Genomic DNA, 20,704 nt, shown 5'->3' with positions numbered 1-20,704 from the left:
CAAGTAGACCAATTGCCAAAGAGATCCAATTCGTGTTCCAAACTCGATTATAATTCTGCTTTGGTCACAGATCCAGTGCATACATGTATATGGCCCTCACATGACCTCCCTGGACTAACACACATTTAACCATGAAAATCTGTGTTGAGGAAAGATCAAGATTGCAATAGTAGGGTGTTGCATATCAGGACTGAGGTGCATTGGTAAAGACTTTTGTGGAGAATCTCATTGTTAGGAAAGGTATTCCTATTCAGTACAACACATAAACACATGCATGTGCTCAAGTGCTGTCCTGAATCAGGGCCTCAAAGATTTAAACTCAAATAATAAGTGGATATCCACAGGTTTGTTTCCAGATTTCTATTTGAAGACTAGATTGTATTTCCTTTTAATATTAAAAAAATAGTTAATTTTAACTGTATGTATTGATTTGGATAGGCTAGAGAAATTTCAGCAAGCAATAGTGTGTGTAAAATGAATTTCATTATGAAAATTCAGCATGGGAATTCAATAGCAGAACAATGTATCTTACGAATAACATAAGATATTTTAAAACAAAGTTAATACACATTTTAAATTGCAGAAAAGCAAAAGAAAACACAGGACTATCCAACCCAGAGCAGAACAAGTAGGGGCCCTCTCTATCAGCCTCTATCAGGGCTTCTCACCCAAGTAATCCCCCAAACAGATTCTTCAAATACTATAAAACAATCTACTTCCTCAGGTAAATTCAGATTCCCACAAATAGGATCTCTCACTTATGGAAGAAATATCTAATTAGTTTGTGGAAACTTGACAATATAAGACAAAACATGGAAGGCTATAATGCTCAGTTAGTGGCAAAAAAATGTGGTTATTGCTATGTATTTGCATGACCCAGAGACTTAGCAGATTTGGGTCCATTCTGCTATGTACTTTACAGACCTACAGATAGACACAGTCCCTCTCCCAAATTTCTTACAATCTAAGAGGGATGGGGAACTTACTATGACTGGGGGAAAGGGATACAACAAAATATATACAGATTATTATGTAGAAATATATGTATTTGATGATGTCTTCATCTTAAAAATCAACTTGTCTGATTTTTGTTTTACCTGGTATTGTTTGAAATATGTCATTTTGTATATAGTCAATGTCACTCTTTCCTCTGTAAACTCAATCCGTTAGGCAGATTTCCCTGTTTATATTGATCATTCAGATACCTAATGGGAGAGAAACATTATTAAAATAGGAAAACATTATAAAACAACAAAAATGTGGAGGTTCTAGAATGGGGTAGTGTCTGAAACAAAGCTGTATTTCTTCCAAGAGATTAGATTCTAATTGATTGTGTAAGTTGTAAAACGGTTTCTATTATAAGTGCCCACTGTCACACTCAAATTTCCAAAAATTTTCTTTTCAAATGAAACTTTCTAAGCTTGGCCTACATCTGAAAGTGATTTTTTTTCCTGGAAAGTATGAACAAAAACTGTTGAGCTTCCCTAAGACAGACAAGATGAAAACACCCTCTCTCCCACATGGTATTTCCTACTTTAAAAAAACAAAAACAAAAACCTTGAAACCACTTTTTCACAGGTCCTTGTCAAAAATAGCTGAACATGCTCTCTTTGCAAGGCCTTTCCATAGTTTTTCCTACACCTTGTGTCTCAGTCGAATTGTTGCAGTTCTACTGCTTTTGAGCTTCCATGAACGTGTATATTTTAGGTATGGGAAAAGTTTGCCCTTAAGTGCTAGTTATTTGAATATAAGGTGAAAATGTACCATAAATGTAGATTTCCAAGGAGCTTAACTCAAATAACTCTCGGCCAAAAATTATGATTCCTAGTCAGAACACTTTTTGCATGGTTGTGTGTGAAGTGGTTGCACTTAAAATATTTCTACTAGTTCTACTGGTTCTGTTGCTACGCCCCATTATATGGTAAAGGCTTTCAAATTGACAAATATTCTAAGCATAACTACCACACTAATAGTATAAATAATTATAGAAACTGTTTAGGAAGCCCTGCAGAAGTCAATTCACCTTCAGCCAGAGTGAGTAATCTTTTTTTGGATGAACAAATACAATATCAGTAATTTAACCCTTCCCACTAAAATGGTGACGAGATTTTTGTGTCCAGGTTGGTAAATTTATGTGACTGTTTTTGCAAGCTGGTTTAGGGCTAAAACATTAAATGGAGCTAAACGGAATATATTAATCTGATTGGAGAAGCAGTAGCTGGCTAGCAGTACCCCACTCTTTCCTGACCCAGTCTAATGCTAGAAAGGCAGTTAGGAATCTTTACTCCTGCTGAAAGTAGTACCCATTGTGCTGTTGGGGAATTCAGTCTTGCCCATAGCCACAAAAGTCGTCAGCAGAGACCGGATTAAACTCAGGATTTTGACTCTTTGGCCCATGGTTTCAGTGGCTGTCAGGATTCTGCAAAATTGCCTATCTGGATTTTTTTATGTTGCAAAGTTTGTGCTCCATTATTCTTAAAGCTCTGAGGTAGGAAAGGAACATACAGTCAGATTTAACCCACCGCTGAAATTTAGCCAGGCCTCGGGTGGAACTCAGCAGCTGTTTAACAGTGCAATATTCAGCTGAAACTTCTGAGGATAATTTGGAAAGAGAGCATGTTATTATTGCAGTCAAACCTTGGCTGTATCTTTAGGTTTAACAATCCTACTCTTACAAAATGTTCCATGAGATATTCTGTAACCATGTGTTTTCAGGACCTCAGTTTCATGTCTCATGAGATGGATGTTTACATGTTTGTTTTGTAATATTTTGGAAAAAGACATGCTTGCTCTTGTAAAGAAGATAAAATGTAATTTATTTTCCCAAGAGGATTTACATGTTAGCTGATGTTTTGAAAGACAAGTTCAAAGGAAGCAGTGTATTAATCCGGGGGCTGCTTTTCTAGAGATTGGTGCTCAAACGCAGTTCTGTAAACTCCAGCAATGTGGGTCAGTGTTCTTAAATAAGCCATCTTCATGTATCTTAAAAGCAAACTGTATGTGAATTATTTAGAAGCAATGGAATTAGAGCAAGGCAGCTGACAAAGACACCTGAGTACAATGTAAATACAACTAAGTAGTTCCCTGACCAGGGTACTACATAGCTCCAATTTGTAATGTTGGTGGGGCTTGTGTTTGTCAGATCTTAAAGTCCTAGACTCAGGAGGTTGCAGAGAGTTCAATTGTGGCTGGCCTGTCCCCATAGAGTACAGTAAGAGTGAGGCCTTCTTGCGCCCTTTTCCCCTCCTGGTTCATCCATGCCAGAATCTGACTTTGAGTTTGCATCTGTAATTTTCTTTTGATAACCAGGTGATTTTAAAGATTTTTTCATTTTTTGTCTTTTATTCTGGACCCCGTTGAAGATGAAGAAGTCCTGTTCTTCATCTCTTCATTCCAGGGATGCATCTTTTCCCTTTGAATCCTTTCTGATTAGTTTTTGCAGACTGGTCAGTTGGAAATGTGGGGGATAGGCCAACTGTCTTTCTTTAGCACACTTTGCCCTTTTGCACAGCAGTGTTTGCTTTTTTTACAAAGACACTTCAGCACTTTTTCTATCAGTCTGGAAAGTGGAATTCCTCCTGGTTGCATCCTTTCCTTCTATAACTTTCACCAGACTGTTCTGGTGACATGTACAGGGTGTGATGCAAACCAATGACTGTAGATGCCAGCAAAGAGTTATTTCCTTGACAAATGTTTTTAAAAAATCTGGTCAGTGCTTTTCTGAGTTTCCTTCATGCCACATTTCCAGTTGATTCACACTTTTGTCTAAGGTCTGTTTTTGGGGTGACATTAAAGTTTTATGTGTACTGTAGTAGGGCTTAACAGAATGACACAACTAGAGTGTATTGCAATGTCTGATTAATAACCTGAATCTCTCTTTGGTTCTTAAGCCAGGTCTACACTAGAACCTTTTGTTGCCTGAGGAGTGTGACTTTTTTTTCTTTAATGACATTTCTATACTCGCAAAAACCCTAGTGTAGAAGCAGTTATGTCATAAAAGTGCTTTCTCAGTATAGTTTATATTGCTCAGGGAACTGGTATAAACTTTGCTGTTAAAAATCACTTTTTGGGCAAATCTACATTTAGGAGGGTTTAGCAGACTTTTCCTAGTATAGAGCTGGCCTTGGTCTTCTGGGGCTACAACTTCAACATATTGTCATATGCCTGGTAATATTCACTTAACCACAACCCTCTTCCCAGCTCTTGTTCCTGAAAACAAAGATATTTCCTGACTGTATCAACAGCTGTATTCCTCTTACTCCTATTTTATAACTCCTTTTTTCTATAAAAAGGAGACATCTGCCTTTTTCTGTTTTTCAAAGATTGTTTTAGCTCATCTTAGACTCATTTTTTTTTGATAGGCTGTTCCATAGCCTTCTCCCCAAACTTCCCCTGCTTCCTTTTAGCATGGAACCTGACTTGCTATGATTTCACTTGTGTCTACCTGATTGTATTCCCTGTGGCTTGGCATGCTTCATGTTCATATGAGCTCCTCTTCAGCAACAATGGAGCATGAAAAAACCTTTCTTACTCATAGTGGTGTTTATATTTTTCTATATTTGTGTGATACTGGTGTGAATATTCATAACTTGATAAAAGCTGTTATCTTATCAATGGCCCAGAAGTGGCAATAACCAATTCATTCATTATGTAGAATTGAGATAACATGATAGTTTAACCCTTTTCAACTTCAAGACTTCGTTATAACAGATCTTTTGAAGTCAGATGCCTGCTTCATGCTGAACAGTCTGTAGTTTACCAACTTCCTCCGCTCTCTGGTGCAATCTGCTTTTAATTTCAGGTGTTTGGCATGGTTGTTGTGCATCTAAAACACTCGGCATGCATACTTGGTAATAATAATGGGACTCTTTAGGGCAAAAGTTCCCAAACTTTTTTTTTGCTGTTCTGCCCTTTGGAGGTTCCTATCATATGCATGTCCACTCAGCACAGGGGAAAGAGGGTACCCGGGTGATGCTGAGTTTGGAGCTACAAGGGGGGAAAAGGGAGAAATCACCATGTGACCAGCTTGTACTGGGAGGAAGCTTGCATGCCCTGTTTGAATCCAGCTGCCCTCAGTGGGAACTTGTGTGAATGCCTTAGGGGTTACACCCCCACTCCTCACTTTCCAAGCGTGTGTGCATACTGTGTGCAAGGCCATTGCTGTAGGTCCAGGAAACATTAGCATTGCCAGTGCCATGTTGATTCCCAGTGCATCCATGGGGCAGGAGGGTGGGCGTGTGAGGGAGAGATGTGGGGGTGGAAATAAGTTCTGGTGAGGCTGCGTGGTTCCTGTGGGAGCTGGGTGGCAGCAGGATGGTGACACAGTGCTGAGCATGCTGGGCAATGGTTAATTCTTAACCACTCAGGTCTTCATGCCCTGTGATAACCTCGTTCTCGCCCACCGGAGGGGGTGAGCCCCACAGTTTGAAAACCGGTGCTCAAGTCTGGGTTAAGAAATTGTTTACTTTAGTGCTGCACATGTTTTTAAATGCACCAATTTGTTATTTAATAACACACCATTCAGGAGAGCATGTTTAGATACAAATGCCCAACTTAAGTGATTGATTGCAGTTTTTGCAGTGGTTCTCAGGCTTCCATACCAAAATGCTCATTTGTATAGTCAGATCACGCCAGAGCCCCCATATAAATCTAGTTCTCATGACCAATACGTGGCCAAATCCTGTGGATTTTGCAGTGTCCCACACCTCTTTACATTCCAGAGTACTGCCAGGAGGTTCTGAATGAGGGGCCCCAATATGCTGGGTGATAAGGAAGTCACCATTACCACAGCAACTAGAAGCTCCATAGGCTTCTCTCTCGCTCTCTCTCTCGCTCTCTCTCTCGCTCTCTTTTTTTTTTTTTAAAGTGTCTCATTGGGCTTTAGTTGGACAGCCCTTCTTCATATCAGTGTTCAGCTATCTACAAAATCTTTGTTCGCCATACAGTTCTACTTGGATTAATGAGATATTATTTGATCTGAATGTTTCAGTAAATGTGAAAGCTGTATATATAAAAAGGTTTTTAATAAGATTTAGGAACTAGGCAAAAAAGCCCAAAGGTCCTTGGGCAAGGGACCTATTTCAGCCCGCCCGGCCACTCCGGAGCCACAAGTGTGCACCTCACCAGTTGGGGCTTTTAGCCCCTCAAAAAGGACCGTCACTGACTCAAGGGAGCAGTACAGGTCCCAAGCCGCTGCCGGCACCTGCCCAGGCCTCCCCGGCGCGGAGAGAACAAAGGCCTCCACCAGTGCCGTCGATGCAGCAGGATGCGGCAAAAGCTCCCCAAGAGGGAAAGTCAGCCACCAAGACCCCTCAGGGAATAGTTGAGCGCCGACGATCCCCTGAAATGAGACAGCACTCCCCACCTCAGTGCTGCAAATCCCCAGAGCCACAGCCCAAATGCTTTGGGGCTCACTCCCAGTCACCAGGCCACGATCGCAGTCCCTGCCACCCAGATGCAGATCGCCGAGAGAAAGGCGTCGGTCTCCGAATTATCAGAACCCCTTACCCTCCTACCGGTTGGCCTCTCATCGCAGATCCCATCACCTGCCACGTGGGAACGCTCCCTGTCCAGGTTCCAGTCTCCCTAGCACTACTACTCTTTGCACTGGTACCGGCACCATTCATCGCGCTCTGGTCACTGGTCCCTGACGCAACCATCAACAGGCACACGCAGGCCCCTCCGTGATCGCTGGAAGGGGAATCCTCTGGTACGGAAGGCCAGTTTAGCCCCTCTCCCAGGTCCCACCTACTTGACTGGGGCCCCGAGACCACGTCGATTTCGACGGCGCAGCAATGGCATCAAGGCCAGTGGCCAACCCAGTGGCCTTACTGGGGTGCATGGGGAATGCCTGTCATGGCAATGCCCCCTTCTCAACGGTGTTCAGCTGCTGCCTCGGAGCAACAGCCGGTAGAACCAGTGGCACCGGCGGTGCCAGGCTTGGTTCATGCAGATTGTTTGGAGGTCGGGATTGAGGATGCAGCACCCACCCCTAAACCTCCCTTCCCAGTGGTGGATGAAGCCCCGGAACCTCCTCCAATAACCCAGTCATCATCATCAGTCCCCGGATGAGGCAGTCACGGGACCCTCAAAGGCTAGCCACCAGATGACTTCAAGGAGCATCAGGCTGTGCTCCGAAGGGTGACAGAAAATTTGGGTTTGGAAGTGGAGGAAATGGACGAGCAGACAGACATGCTGTTTCGCATTTTCTTGGCCACCACCCGTGCCCGGGTCGTTCTACCGGTCCACGAAGGGGTCTTAAAGATTGCCACATCCCTGTGGCAAACACCTCTTCCATCCCTCCCACTTCCAAGAGGGCAGACAAAAATACGTTGTTCTGGCCAAAGAGTTCGAGTATCTGTATATCCACCCACTTCCTGGCTCGTTGGTCATCTCTGTGGCCAACGAAAGAGACAAGCAGATACACTCCTCCTCCACCCCAAGAATAGAGGGGCCAAGAGGCTGGATCTCTTTGGGAAAAAAAATTATTTGACTGCCAGCCTGCAATTCCGGGTGGCAAACCACCAGGCCCTCCTGGGCAGGTACAATTTTAACTTGTGGGATACCCTTCACAAGTTCCAGGAGTCTCTCTCACAAGGGTTGGCCCAGGAGTTTGGCACCCTGGTGGAGGAGGGCACCGTGGCTGCCAGGCACTCCCTACAAATGGCCTGGGTTGTGGCAGACTCTGCAGCTCGGGTAGTCGCGTCGGCGGTGGTAATGATGCACACCTCATGGCTCCAGACGGTGGGCCTGTTGCAGGAGATGCAAACCTCAGTTCAGGACCTCCCTTTTGACGGGGTTGGTCTCTTCTCTGAACAGACCGACGCCAGACTGCATGGGGGTGAAGGATACCAGGGCCACCCTTCGCTCGTTGGGCATACACACGCCACAGTCTGCTTGGAAGCCCTTCCGGCCTCCCCCTGCCGCCAAGGCCCTGGCAGCCTCGTCAGGGATCTGTGAGAAGAAGGGACGCTAGTTTCAGCTGATGCTGCCCTTCTTCCCGCTCGCCTGCGTAACCTGGTCCAGCCAAACACCTAGGGGGTCAGAAGTGCTCATTTTGAGGGTGCGCTCAAGAGCGACGCCCTAGTCAGTTCCCCAGATCCTTCCTGTCCTTTAGTGGACCGTCTCCGCCCCTTCTGTTTGGCTTGGTTGAGGGTAATCTGGGACCACTGGGTCCTGGATATAATATCCCGGGGCTATACCCTGCAATTTATGGCCACCTCTCCTTCCCACTGCCCCTCTTTCCTGTCCCTCTTCAGGGACCCTTCTCACGAGCAACTCCTTGTTCAGATGGTCGAAAAGCTCCTGTGCCCGGGGTCGGTGGAGACGGTTCCTCAGGACATGCGAGGAAGAGGGTTCTACTTCCGTTATTTCCTAATCCCGAAATCCAAAGGGGGCCTAAGAGCCATCCTGGACCTCTGTCGCCTCAACAAGTCTCTCAAGAAGTTGAAGTTCCACGTGGTCTTCCTGGCCTCCATTATCCCTTCCCTAGAACTGGGAGACTGGTACATCAGTCTCAATTTAAAGGACACTTACTTTCATGTCTCCATATTCCTGGCACAGGCGTTTCCTCCATTTCATGGTGGGAGGGTGCCACTTCCAGTTCACGGCACTACCCTTTGGCCTCTCTTCGGTCCCAAGGGTGTTCACCAAGTGCATGGAACCAGTGGCAGCTTTCCTCAGGAGTTGTGGTATCCACCTGGGGACCAGATGGCATTCACCCAAGAGTTCTGAAAGAACTCAAATGTGAAATTGTGGAACTATTAACTATGGTTTGTAACCTGTCCTTTTAAATCAGCTACTGTACCCAATGTCTGGAAAATAGCTAATGTAACACCAATATTTAAGAAGGGCTCTAGAGGTGATCCTGGCAATTACAGACCAGTAAGTCTAAAGTCAGTACTGGGCAAATTAGTTGAAACAATAATAAAGAATAAAATTGTCAGACACACAGAAGAGCATAAATTGTTGCACAAAAGTCAACATGGTTTCTGTAAAGGGAGATCGTGTCTTACTAATCTATTAGAGTTCTTTGAGGGGGTCAACAAACATGTGGACGGGGGGGATCCAGTGGACATAGTGTACTTAGATTTCCAGAAAGCCTTTGACAAGGTCCCTCGCCAAAGGCTCTTATGTAAATTAAGCTGTCATGGGATAAGAGGGAAGATCCTTTCATGGATTGAGAACTGGTTAAAAGACAGGGAACAAAGGGTAGGAATAAATGGTAAATCTTCAGAATGGAGATGGGTAACTAGTGGTGTTCCCCAAGGGTCAGTCTTAGGACCAATCCTATTCAACCTATTCATAAATGATCTGGAGAAAGGGATAAACAGTGAGTGGCAAAGTTTGCAGATGATACTAAACTGCTCAAGATAGTTAAGACCAAAGCAGACTGTGAAGAACTTCAAAAAGATCTCACAAAACTAAGCGAATGGGCAACAAAATGGCAAATGAAATTTAATGTGGATAAATGTAAAGTAATGCACATTGGAAAAAATAACCCCAACCTATACATACAATATGATGGGGTCTAATTTAGCTACAAGTAATCAGGAGAAAGATCTTGGAGTCATGGTGGATAGTTCTCTGAAGACATCCACGCAGTGTGCAGCAGCAGTCAAAAAAGCAAACGGGATGTTAGGAAACTTTAAAAAAGGGATAGAGAATAAGACAGAGAATATCTTATTGCCCTTATATAAATCCATGGTATGCCCACAACTTGAATACTGCGTACAGATGTGGTCTCCTCATCTCAAAAAAGATATACTGGCATTAGAAAAGGTTCAGAAAAGGGCAACTAAAATGATTAGGGGGTTGGAATGGGTCCAATATGAGGAGAGATTAAAGAAGCTGGGACTTTTCATCTTAGAAAAGAGGAGACTAAGCGGGGATATGATAGAGGTATATAAAATCATGAGTGGTGTGGAGAAAGTGAATAAGGAAAAGTTATTTACTTGTTCCCATAATACAAGAACTAGGGGCCACCAAATGAAATGAATGGGCAGCAGGTTTAAAACAAATAAAAGGAAGTTCTTCACTCAGCGCACAGTCAACCTGTGGAACTCCTTGCCTGAGGAGGTTGTGAAGGCAAGGACTATAACAGGGTTTAAAAGAAAACTGGATAAATTCATGGAGGTTAAGTCCATTAATGGTTATTAGGCAGGATGGGTAAGGAATGGTGTCCCTAGCCTCTGTTTGTCGGAGGGTGGAGATGGATGGCAGGAGAGAGATCACTGTTAGGTTCACTCCCTCTGGGGCACCTGACACTGGGCACTGTTGGTAGACAGGATACTGGGCTGGATGGACGTTTGGTCTGACCCAGTATGGCCATTCTTATGTTCACCTGTTTCCAGACCTCGACCACTGGCTCATCAAGGGCAGGTCTCCGGATCAGGTGCAAAGCAGCCTTGACCTGGTGCGTTCCACTTGCCGCGACCTGGACCTGTTAATAAACATGGAAAAGTCCACCTTATTGCCAGTCCAAGGCATAGAGTTCATCGGAGTCATTCTAGATTCCACCCGAGCCAGAGCCTTCCTTTCAGAAGCGTGTGTTCGGGCCACGTCGGACCTGATCTCACATCTAAGAAACCACCCGCTCACTATGGCCCATCCCTGCAGACGTCTGGTGGGTCAGATGGCTGCGTGCACCTATGTGGTCAGCCATGCTTGGTTCCACCTGCGGCCCCTACAAGTGTGGCTGGCCTTGGTCTATGTTCCTAACAGAGACACCCTGGACGGTGTGGTCAGGGTGCCGGATGATGTTCTTTCATCCCTGAATTGGTGGCTGAATCCCCAGTTGGTGCTGCAAGGAGTTCCCTTTGTGACCCTGTCCCTGTTGCTGTCCCTGGTCTCTGATGCCTCCGATGGGGAGCCCACCTGGGCGAGCTCAGCAGCCAGGCAAATGGCTGCTGGACGACCTAGCCCTCCATATCAATGTCAGGGAGCTCAGAGCGGTTCGCCTGGCCTGCAGTGTTTATACCCCACCTAAAAGGCAAGGTGGCCCAGGTCCTGACTGATAATATTGCCACGATGTATTACATCAACAGACAGGACGGGACAGGGTCTTTGGCCCTTTGTCGGGGGGCTCTCAGACTATGGACTTTTGTGTGCAGCATGCCATTCATCTGGTGGCCTCCCATCTACCTGGGACCAAGAATGTCTTGGTGGGTTGCCTCAGCAGAGCCTTCTTGTCTCACCATCAATGGTCGCTCCATCCAGAGTTGGTCAGCCTAATCTTCCACAGGTGGGGAACTCCCCAAGTGGACTGTTCGTGTCCAGGCAGAACAGAAAGTTCCACGTGTTCTGTTCCCTGCAGGGAAAGGACAAGGGATCCCCGTGAGATGCCTTGCTATTTCCGTGGTCGGAAGTGCTGATGTGCGCCTTCGCACCAGTGCTACTTATCCATAAGGTCCTGATAAAGGTGAAGCAATTTAAAGTGAACATTATCTTCATAGTCCCAATGTGGCCTTGCCAGCACTGATTCAGCATGCTACTCAATCTTTCGGCAGCTGCCCCGCTGCAACTGCTTCTTCAACCGGACCTACTGACCCAGAACCATGGCAATCTGCTGCATCCGAACCTGGCGGCGCTGCACCTGACAGCTTGTCTACTGTGTGGCTGAGTATGGAAGAGTGGGTGTGCTCTGCTGGTGTCCAACAGGTCTTGTTGGGCAGCAGGAAGCCATCCACCAGAGCAACCTACCTGGCGAAGTGGAAGTGGTTAATGTGCTGGGCCTCGGATCAGCAAATTCGGGCTGAGGAGGCCTCACTGCAGGACATCCTAGACTATTTGCTGCACCTCAAGCTTCAGGGCCTGCTGCTTTCTTCAGTAAGAGTTCACCTGGTGGCCATTTTGGCATTCCACTCTCCGTTTCAAGGCAGGTCGCTCTTCGCCCATCCTATAACTGCGCAGTTCTTAAAAGGTCTGGAGCGCCTCTACCCGGACGTCTGGGAGACGGTTCCCCCTTGAGATCTGAATCTTGTATTGGCAAGGCCCCTGGGTCCTCCCTTCGAACTCTTGGGTTCATGCTCCCTCCTGCTTCTCTCTTGGAAGGTTTCTTTCTTGGTTGCTATAACTTCGGCTCTCAGGATGTCTGAGATCAGGGCACTGACCTCGGAGCTGCCCTATACAGTCTTCTACAAGGACAAGGTCCAGTTGCGTTCACACCTGGCCTTTCTGCCCAAGGTCGTCTCCTAGTTTCATACAGGTCAAGATATATACTTACTGGTCTTCTGTCCAAAACCTCATGCAACGGATGAGGAACGCAGGCTACATACCCTGGACGTCAGATGGGCTCTGGCCTTCTGCATAGATAGAATGAGGCCATTCCGTAAGTCAGTGCAGTTGTTCGTTGCTGTCGTGGACAGGATGAAGGGTTGCCCAGTGTCTGCCCAGAGAATTCTGTCTTGGATAACGGCCTGCATCCGTTACTGTTATGAACTGGTGAAGGTGCCCCCGCTGGCAATTGTGACAGCCCACTCGACTAGGGCGCAGGCATCATCGACAGCCTTCCTGGCGCAGGTGCCAATCCAAGAGATCTGTCAGGCCTGATACCTGGTCCTCCGTCCACATGTTCGCGTCTCATTATGCAATCACCCAGCAAGCGCGGGATGATGCTGCCTTTGGCAGAGCAGTGCTGCAAGACTGTGAACTCTGAGCCCACCTCCAACGATATTGCTTGTGAGTCAGCTAGAATGGAATCGACGTGAGCAAGCACTTGAAGAAGAAAAAAAGGTTACCTTCCTTTTGTAACTTTTATTCTTCGAGATGTGTTGCTCATGTCCATTCCATTACCCGCCCTCCTGCCTCTCTGTTGGAGTTACTGGCAAGAAGGAACTGAGAGGGCGTAGGGCTGGTGGCACCTGATATACCAACGCATGAGCGCGGCACTCAAGGGGGCGCCACAGCCAGCCCTATGGATACTGCTAAGGCAAAGGTCTCCAACGACTGTGCATGTGGGCACGCGCATACTTAGAATGGAATGAACATGAGCAACACATTTTGAAGAACAACAGTTACAAAAGGTAGGTAACCATTTTTTCTGTTACACTGGTACTGCAACAGTATCGGGTCGAGGCCTGTCTTCATTTGTGTCTTGTTCAGGACAGAATTTCCTGGAGCCTAGCAAAAAATAATGAACTGTAAAACAATGGCTCCAGTTTGGGCAGGTTCATAGTTACATAAACAAAGTATGATTAAGACAGAATTGTTTATTGTTTCCCAAGCTAGCTATTCTTTCAGGTTTTCAACAAGAAAAAGGAGAATAAAAATATAAATATTTTTATTGTAATCTCTGGTCTTGGCAGATGATTTTTATACTTTATTTTTTAACTTGAAAGTACTGTATTGTATGCAGTACTCTGCTTTTTCCCTAGTTGGAAGAGTGTTTTCCAGGATTCCACCCTTTTAAAAGAAAATTGGACTTAATTACATGTCTACTCAGATGTATGTCTTGTAAATCATTTTCAGATAAGAGTGCACTTCTAGAAAATATGTCCTAATGCAATTAAAGTTGAAGGTTTAAGGTTAAGGTTCATTTAATTGAAGAATATAAAGAATGTCTAAAGAAGATGTTTATTCATGCCACTTTTAGATTCAATGAAGTATTATTCTCATTAGCATTCATGTTTCTGAAGGATAAAAGCTTTTCTAATACTGTTCCTGTGCTAGCCAGGTTTCTGAAGAACAATTTTTGTAGGCTTTTGTTAGTCAAAACAGAGCACATTAAACAACATTTGGAGGGGTTTGGTGCATATTTTCAGCAAGCAGTTCCTGGAAAAATATAAAACACATATTTAATATACCATTCTTGGTCACATTTGTGCTGGGTTTCATGGATAGGACAATATGTTATGGCTTTGAATGAAAATAGGTTGATTGAAAATTTAGTGCAGGCATTACTGCTTAATTACATTTTGAAGCAAAAATTCTCAGAGTATAAAAAAGTCCGTAGGGATCTTTAAATAAAAAGTTATATGAAGCTAATATACTTAAAATGAAATGTGTTCTATCTAACTGTTTTCCTCTTCCTTTTACATTCCAAGAAGAACTGCTAAAATGCAAAAGCTGTGAAATAACATTAAAATGCTATTTAATGTGTCATGGGAAATTTTTGTTTACTATTTTCCCAAATGAAAAGACTTTAATAAAAAGCTTTTTCCACTGCAGTTCTTTAGTAGGTCGTGATGGGGGCTATTTCTAGCAGTAGATTACACCAGATTTAGAGTTGCCTAGGGATATATACTCTGGTTACAGGAGACAAGTCTCATTGCCTTACCTTGAGGCATTAGGTTGAGTCAGTTAGGTCATGGGAGTAATGATTTTTATCCTTCAGGGTTGCAGAGTTTCAAATGATGGTATGTGACATTTTTGCAGGAAGTACAAGAAACAGACATGTTTTTAACTTGGATATGGGGATATAAATGGCTTCTGCTCAAGTTTTGCAAATGGAAAACTTTCTTACAGCTGAAAGACCAAACCTTACTGATTTCACAAGCATACTGCTGGGTATAGCACCCTTTTAAGAAATATATTTAATTACCATTTGAACAACATTTCATATTCATACGATTTTGTTAAATAAGAGACAAGAGTATGGTATTTTCATATAGATTAATCTAAAACTAAAGCAACTATTTCCCCTCTCAGGTTGAAATGAGTCCATAAGGATTGACATCTGTAGCTTTCCTGTGATGCCTGCTGCAAGTTAAATTGACTTGTATATGACTACTGAGAGCATCCACTGTTACATTAGGTAGATGAAAAATAAGCATTATAAACTCTTAGTTACTGCATAATTGGCCATTTAGGGGATCTTTAGCCCTGTGTGAAACAATTGGTGCTGGGCACTGTTTTGAGGCAAGATATCTGACTACTTGGCCAGTGATCTGATTCGGTATGGCAGTTCCTATGTCATTTACAAGCCAAATGGGCTTGTTCCTAAAAGTGACCTGCAAACTAAATAAAACAAAAGTTATCATTTTTCCATTATGAGGTGAATTCTCACAATTAGCCAGCAGGAAAAGGGGGAGGTAATAAGCACATTTGACTGTCAACCTAAATTTTCTTCGTTAGCAGGTTCAGAAGTCCAGACCTGTCAGGAATTTTCAGCTTCATGAATGGGTGTGCCGGTTTACACTCTTGTGGTAACATCACTTCCTCTGAAATACCCTACTGGAGCTAGCCTCCGGAGTTCAAATAAGCCTGTATTTCTCCAACAGTGTGTGATTTCTGTAAATGCTACGTTATCTTAGTAAGGAGCACATTGCAAAAAAGGGTGTCATGACACTAGAGTTTTATCCCCAAGGTATAAAGTAATAGCAAACACTGTACAACTCTGTACATTGTTGAAGAAAATACTGACATACTACAGGATGGCTCCAGCTTGCCATACATTTCCATAGAGGGTATGATGGAGCCAGCTGTGTGTATTGTGGGACATAAGTCTGAGAACGGACAACCCATAGGATGTCTGGGCCAGTGGAACCCGATAAAAAGTTGAATTTCCTTCTCTCTCTGTCCATTTGGGGTATTTGAATTATTATTTTACCATTAGCAAATCATCAAATTAAGTTTACTAATTATAAACCAGGGCTTGAATCCCACTTCGTTGTTTTCAGTACAGTTGGGTATAGCAGGTGCACAGTACTTTCTGTATTTTCAAGTTTCAGGAATAGCTTAAAATTCAATGCTGTACCTAGAATTAATTAAAATATTATTTAAAAGAATGAAAGAATTTAGCTATTTGATCTTTAGTATTTCAGGTTCCCACTAGGTGGCAAGATAGTGCCTGAACTAAGGAATAATATAAATTAATATTCACATAAATATTTAATCTGGCAAAGGTAAACAGTTCAAGCTTGAAAATGTTCAATCCAGTTTTAATAATAGTTTTAAAGACTGGTGTAATTTATCATTTCAGGCTGCATTAAATAGCTGTTAAATTGTGAGCTAATGGTTCTTGTTCACATAGACTGTACCTTTTGTTTTAAATGACTTGTCATGAATCAGGTTTTAAATGTGTGCCTCAACTACATATCCCTCTGCCATAGTTGTGGTAAATAAAGCTTAGCTAAAGTTTATATTAGGACTTTCAGGATTATCCAGTGTGAACGTCACTGCCCTGTCCCTCAGATGAAGGTATAAACTTGGAATTCTGCCCTGTGTGTTGTATTCTCATTGTTGTAAATGGAAAAGGCAGCTCAAATATCGGATTTGTCAGGATTTTCTTTACCCTGTGTTCAAACATAAACCTATCCCTTTAACTATGGAACTGTTTGCAGCAGTGTTCACTTTTCTGTGAACAAATAAATCCTTCACCTTAATTGATGATGAATGCTATTCCAGGACTCGTAGATACTAGGTGGTTACTTTACAATTCAAAGGGATCAGCTTTCAGAAATTAATTCTCACTTTTTAAAAAATCATTTTAGGAAAGCCCAAGAAGACAACAAGAAAGTGGTTCTAGCTGGATGTGTTCCACAAGCCCAGCCTCGTCAAGATTACCTCAAAGGTCTGAGCATTATAGGGGTAAGAACATTTGTCAAATAGAAAAGACCTGTTAAGATTTTCATATTCATTTTTTTGTCCATAAGGGTCATGTAGTGTTGCTGTCTGAAGTTTTATATTATCTTGTTAGCTAGATGAGCCACAGCTTTGGACAATATCTTGTGTTAAAAAAATAGAGGCTTTTCACACAATTTTTCAATGCCAGCAACTAGACTTTCCTCCTTTCTTCTATTGAGGAAGCCTAGAGTTCAGTCCCTCTCTAAACCTTTCTTGCTTTGTAGTTACATTTCACTATGGTTCAGTGGATGCTTTGTGTCAAATACATTCTTGCACGTAATTGAAGTTTAGTCTGTTTGCAGAATTTAGTGTCAATGTCCTATATAGCCTGCAGGAAGTGAAGGCAAGGATTAACTCCCCTATTTTAAATATAATCTTCTATGTTGTTGTTAGATGGAAATACAGCTTGTAAAAGATGAAATGCAAAAGAGACAATAGCGTATAAATTATATAGCTAGCACCTGTTTTTCATCACATGTTTGAGTTTTTTTTACTTCTTGCCTTTGGGCAGAGTGACTGGGGAACACGACAGTTTTACTCTCTACTCAGAATAACAGAAAGGGTTAATGCATCAGCATCTGTGAGCTGTTAAACAGTTGGCATGCTTCACCCTGGTTGTAGACAGTGAGGATCCTGTGTATTGTAGTTTTTAAAGTGCTTTTGTATCCTTTGGGATGAAAAACACTGTATAATTGCATCAGCACTGAAAAGTGGTCATGAAAATCGATAATCTCAGGATCATACAAAATCCGAAGGATTCTTAATCAATTAAGTCTTTAAATAAAGACTAGATGTCTTTCTAAAATGCTTTTGTTGGGCCCGATGCAGTAATTGCAGGGTGAAGTTCTGTGACTTGCATTATACAGGTCAGAGCAAATAGTACTACAGATTCCTTCTGGCATTGAAATATATTAAATGTATTAATTAAAATATACTTATCCTCACTTAGCTATCATGAGGATAAACCAAACTAATCTTTTAACTTCCTTGTTTTTTTTAAAGTCATGTTGGGTGAGTAGAAAGAGTTCTTACAAAGCCAAGTAGGAAGTAGGTAGTAGCCAACTTTAGTAGGCTTTTTAATTATAATTTTCCATTAAGATAGTTTCTGTGCTTATTGCACTATTTGAGACAACTGTTTTACAGCTTCCCTCATATTACTATGTATACTCAAAACATGTTAACCAACCACCCACTCATAGAAATTTAGAGTTGAAAGGGACCTCAAGAGGTCATCTAGTTTATTTCCCCCCCCCCCCCAACTGAGATATATATAGGGCTCAACTGAATCTACATACAATCCTACACAGTAGGTCAAGGGGATGTAAAGTGCCCCCTTACTCTCTTTTATAGGCAGTCTGCATTGTGGGTCACAATTTGGTAGGGAGAACCTCTCCAGGGCCACTGTTCTCATATCTGTGCAAATGGATGGGAGTGAAACAACCTTTGACTCTGTCACCCTCAGTGTAGCAGCCAGTTTGGTACAGCTTGCTTCCTCCATGCAGCCAGGGAGCAGCAAGGACTGAATTCTGACTGAGTCCCTACTCTGCCCCTGGAGTGCATAGCTGTGTGATCTTTGCCAATCTAGCCTGTAGTAAATGTACAAAAATCTGTACATAAAAATACATAGAATAGTAAGGAAAGCATATACTTGATTTAAAAAAAAGAATGTGCCTATATCCTCTGACCTAGATTGGGACTTGTGATATGCTGTGTTCATTTTTGAGCAGTCAGCCTGAGGAACTGATTTCCAGAGGGTGATAAGTGCTTTTCTGAAAATCAGACCTCTTCACTTCAACTTAGGTTGGGCTCCCAGAATTACTAGTTACTAATTAAAATGTTTTCCATTTTGGATTTAAAACAGACAAATGTCTATTAAAAGTTTACTAAAGAGATTAACACACTGCCCTCAAATCATTGGAATTGGCCTTGGAAACATTGAAATGATGTTCAGAATAAAGATTGTAATTGTAAAGATAACAGCAGTGTGCATGAAAGTTATAGTACCATAAACATAGGACATGATAAGTACACAAAGCTCGTGTTCTGTAGACATAAATCTTCAAAAGGGAAACCCTGGGTTAGATTCTCCCTTTATCTCTGCTGTATTATGCTTTTGTTCCCCCTCTCCTCCCCCCCCCATCCCCCATTGGGTCACACAGAAAAGTGTGGGTTTTCCCTCCAGCTAGTATACAATATTATTTAGTGTTAGGTTCCTCAAATAGAGGATTAAAAGTGGTGTAATATTTATGCAGACTAAGTAACAATATATTTTGACATGATAATGTTTTAAAAAAAGTGAGACTCAGCATCCTAGCATAGTAAAATATTCTTTTAAAAAGGCAATTGTAATGAGACTGAGAAATTGGAAATGTTTTGTTGGCAACTTCATGCTGATTCAACTCTGAAAATGTAAATGTTATAAGGCAGCAGTTGTGAAACCTTTGCTTTACCACCAGGTGTTTTTGCTGGTCTCATCCATGTGTTGAGTAATAGAAATTTGATTTGTCATCAGTTACGTAAGCTGTACTATATTTTAAGCAATGTTGTCTGAGAATGTGGTTTCTTGCTAACAAATAGAAGTCTCTTGGGATAACTTTGTAGAGAGACAGTGTGTCAGAGTAGAGTTCCCTTGGAAAATGTTGGTCTGGGTATGACGAAGGTTGAATGAGGAAGTTGCAGTATTTGTGTAACTACCAGTAAGACTATGGCAATTGAGAGCTTCTTTTAATCAGTGCCTTGAATATACAGTAGTAGACTTTAAATTCATTTCTTTTAGATGATATATTGTACACACACACACACACACGAGATTAATAGCAATTCTGATAATAGCAGTCTGTGGTTATTGGCAACATAGTAATCAGAAACCAATCCCATCCCATTAATATCAGTGTTAATGGGATTTGGATTATTAGCAACAGGTGTGCTGCTTAAGAACAACTTTATTTAGAGGGGAGGTCCTGCCTGTAATTCATTTCCTGCCTCTGAACATGCATAATTGAGTGCTTCCACTGTGTGCCATGGCTTCCAAACGCAGGGACCTATCTTTTGCTGATAAAGTTCAGGTGCTGGAGGCCCTACATGAGTCCACTGCTAAGCAAGTGAGCGTAGCCAATAGGTTGGTTTTCTCAAAGTGTGTTGTGCGACAGGGTCAGGCCAGATGGCTACAGGAGAGTGATAGAAGGTAGATATATTAGCCCCAGATTAAGCAGGTCCCTTTTCTCTGAGTAAGATAATAGGCTGTTCCAGAACAATCAGGAAGTTGCTGGAACCAATTAAGGCAGGCTAATTAGGACACCTGGAGCCAATTAAGAAGCTACTAGAATCAATTAGGACAGGCAGGCTAATCAGTGCACCTGGTTTTAAAAAGGACCTCACTTCAGTTAGTGAGGTGTGTGTGAGGAGTTGGGAGCGAGAGGCGCACAAGGAGCTGCGAGTGGAAAGACGTACTGCTGGAGGACTGAGTAGTACAAGTGTCATCAGGAGGAAGGTCCTGGGATGAGGATAAAAAAGGTGTTGGGAGGAGGCCATGGGGAAGTAGTCCAGGGAATTGTAGCTGTCATGCAGCTGTTACAGGAGACACTGTAGAGAGCTGCGATCCACAGGGCCCTCGGCTGGAACCCTGAGTAGAGGGCGGACCCGTGTTCCCCCCCCATCCCCCCAACTCCCTATTTGATACAAGAGGAGTTGACCTGGACGCTGAGTCCCACCAGAGGGGAAGGTCCCTGGCCTGTCCCATGACCCAGTCAGTGGATCAGCAGAGACTGAGGGGACTGTTCTCCTCCCTTTCTCCATGCTGGCTAGTGATGAGGTTAGCTGAGTGAACGGCAGCTTTGTGCCACTAACAAGAGCCAAACTGAGGACTGCTGTGAACCTCTGAGGCGAGCAAATCCACCAGAAAGCACAGGATCCACCAAGGCAGAGGAGGAACTTTGTCACAGTTGTTTTGTGCGTTCAGAAAAACAGCCATAATACTTTATAGGAGCACAGGAACAGCACAGAATGAAGTTGTGAGCACCAACGTGAAGGAAAGGAGGTAGATGTTGGTCAAGCCCTGTGGCTCTGGTTTCAGCATACGCTTCGCCATGGTGCTCAACTCTTTGGGCCAATGCTGAAAAAGAAAGTGAGTCACTAGTGGTAC

General features: G+C 43.1%; 1 protein-coding gene and 1 long non-coding RNA gene across 3 annotated transcripts in view; one reads left to right on the top strand and one right to left on the bottom strand.

Moving 5' to 3' along the window:
- CDKAL1 (CDKAL1 threonylcarbamoyladenosine tRNA methylthiotransferase) overlaps positions 1–20,704 on the top strand; it is a 657,626-nt gene that overhangs the window by 207,919 nt on the left and 429,003 nt on the right. Inside the window, exons 1-2 of one of the 2 annotated variants that reach the window (XM_074944792.1) lie at positions 14,706–14,752; positions 16,431–16,527. In XM_074944792.1, coding sequence (XP_074800893.1) covers positions 14,721–14,752; positions 16,431–16,527 — 129 coding nt within the window. In that variant the 5' untranslated portion in view covers positions 14,706–14,720. Of the gene's footprint in view, positions 1–14,705; positions 14,753–16,430; positions 16,528–20,704 lie in introns of those variants that run through there. The other variant, XM_074944791.1, reaches the window with a different exon arrangement.
- The window catches only part of LOC141982583 (uncharacterized), a 29,002-nt gene continuing 16,867 nt past the window's right edge, over positions 8,570–20,704 (bottom strand). The window contains exons 2-3 of the long non-coding RNA XR_012638131.1: positions 10,343–10,441; positions 8,570–8,698 (exon numbers count right to left, since the gene is read on the bottom strand). This is a non-coding gene — a long non-coding RNA (uncharacterized LOC141982583). The remainder of the gene's footprint in view (positions 8,699–10,342; positions 10,442–20,704) is intronic.

This window comes from Natator depressus, chromosome 2, assembly GCF_965152275.1.
Source record: "Natator depressus isolate rNatDep1 chromosome 2, rNatDep2.hap1, whole genome shotgun sequence".
NCBI classification, from domain to species: Eukaryota; Metazoa; Chordata; order Testudines; family Cheloniidae; genus Natator; species Natator depressus.
This window is presented reverse-complemented; position numbering and strand designations above follow the sequence as displayed.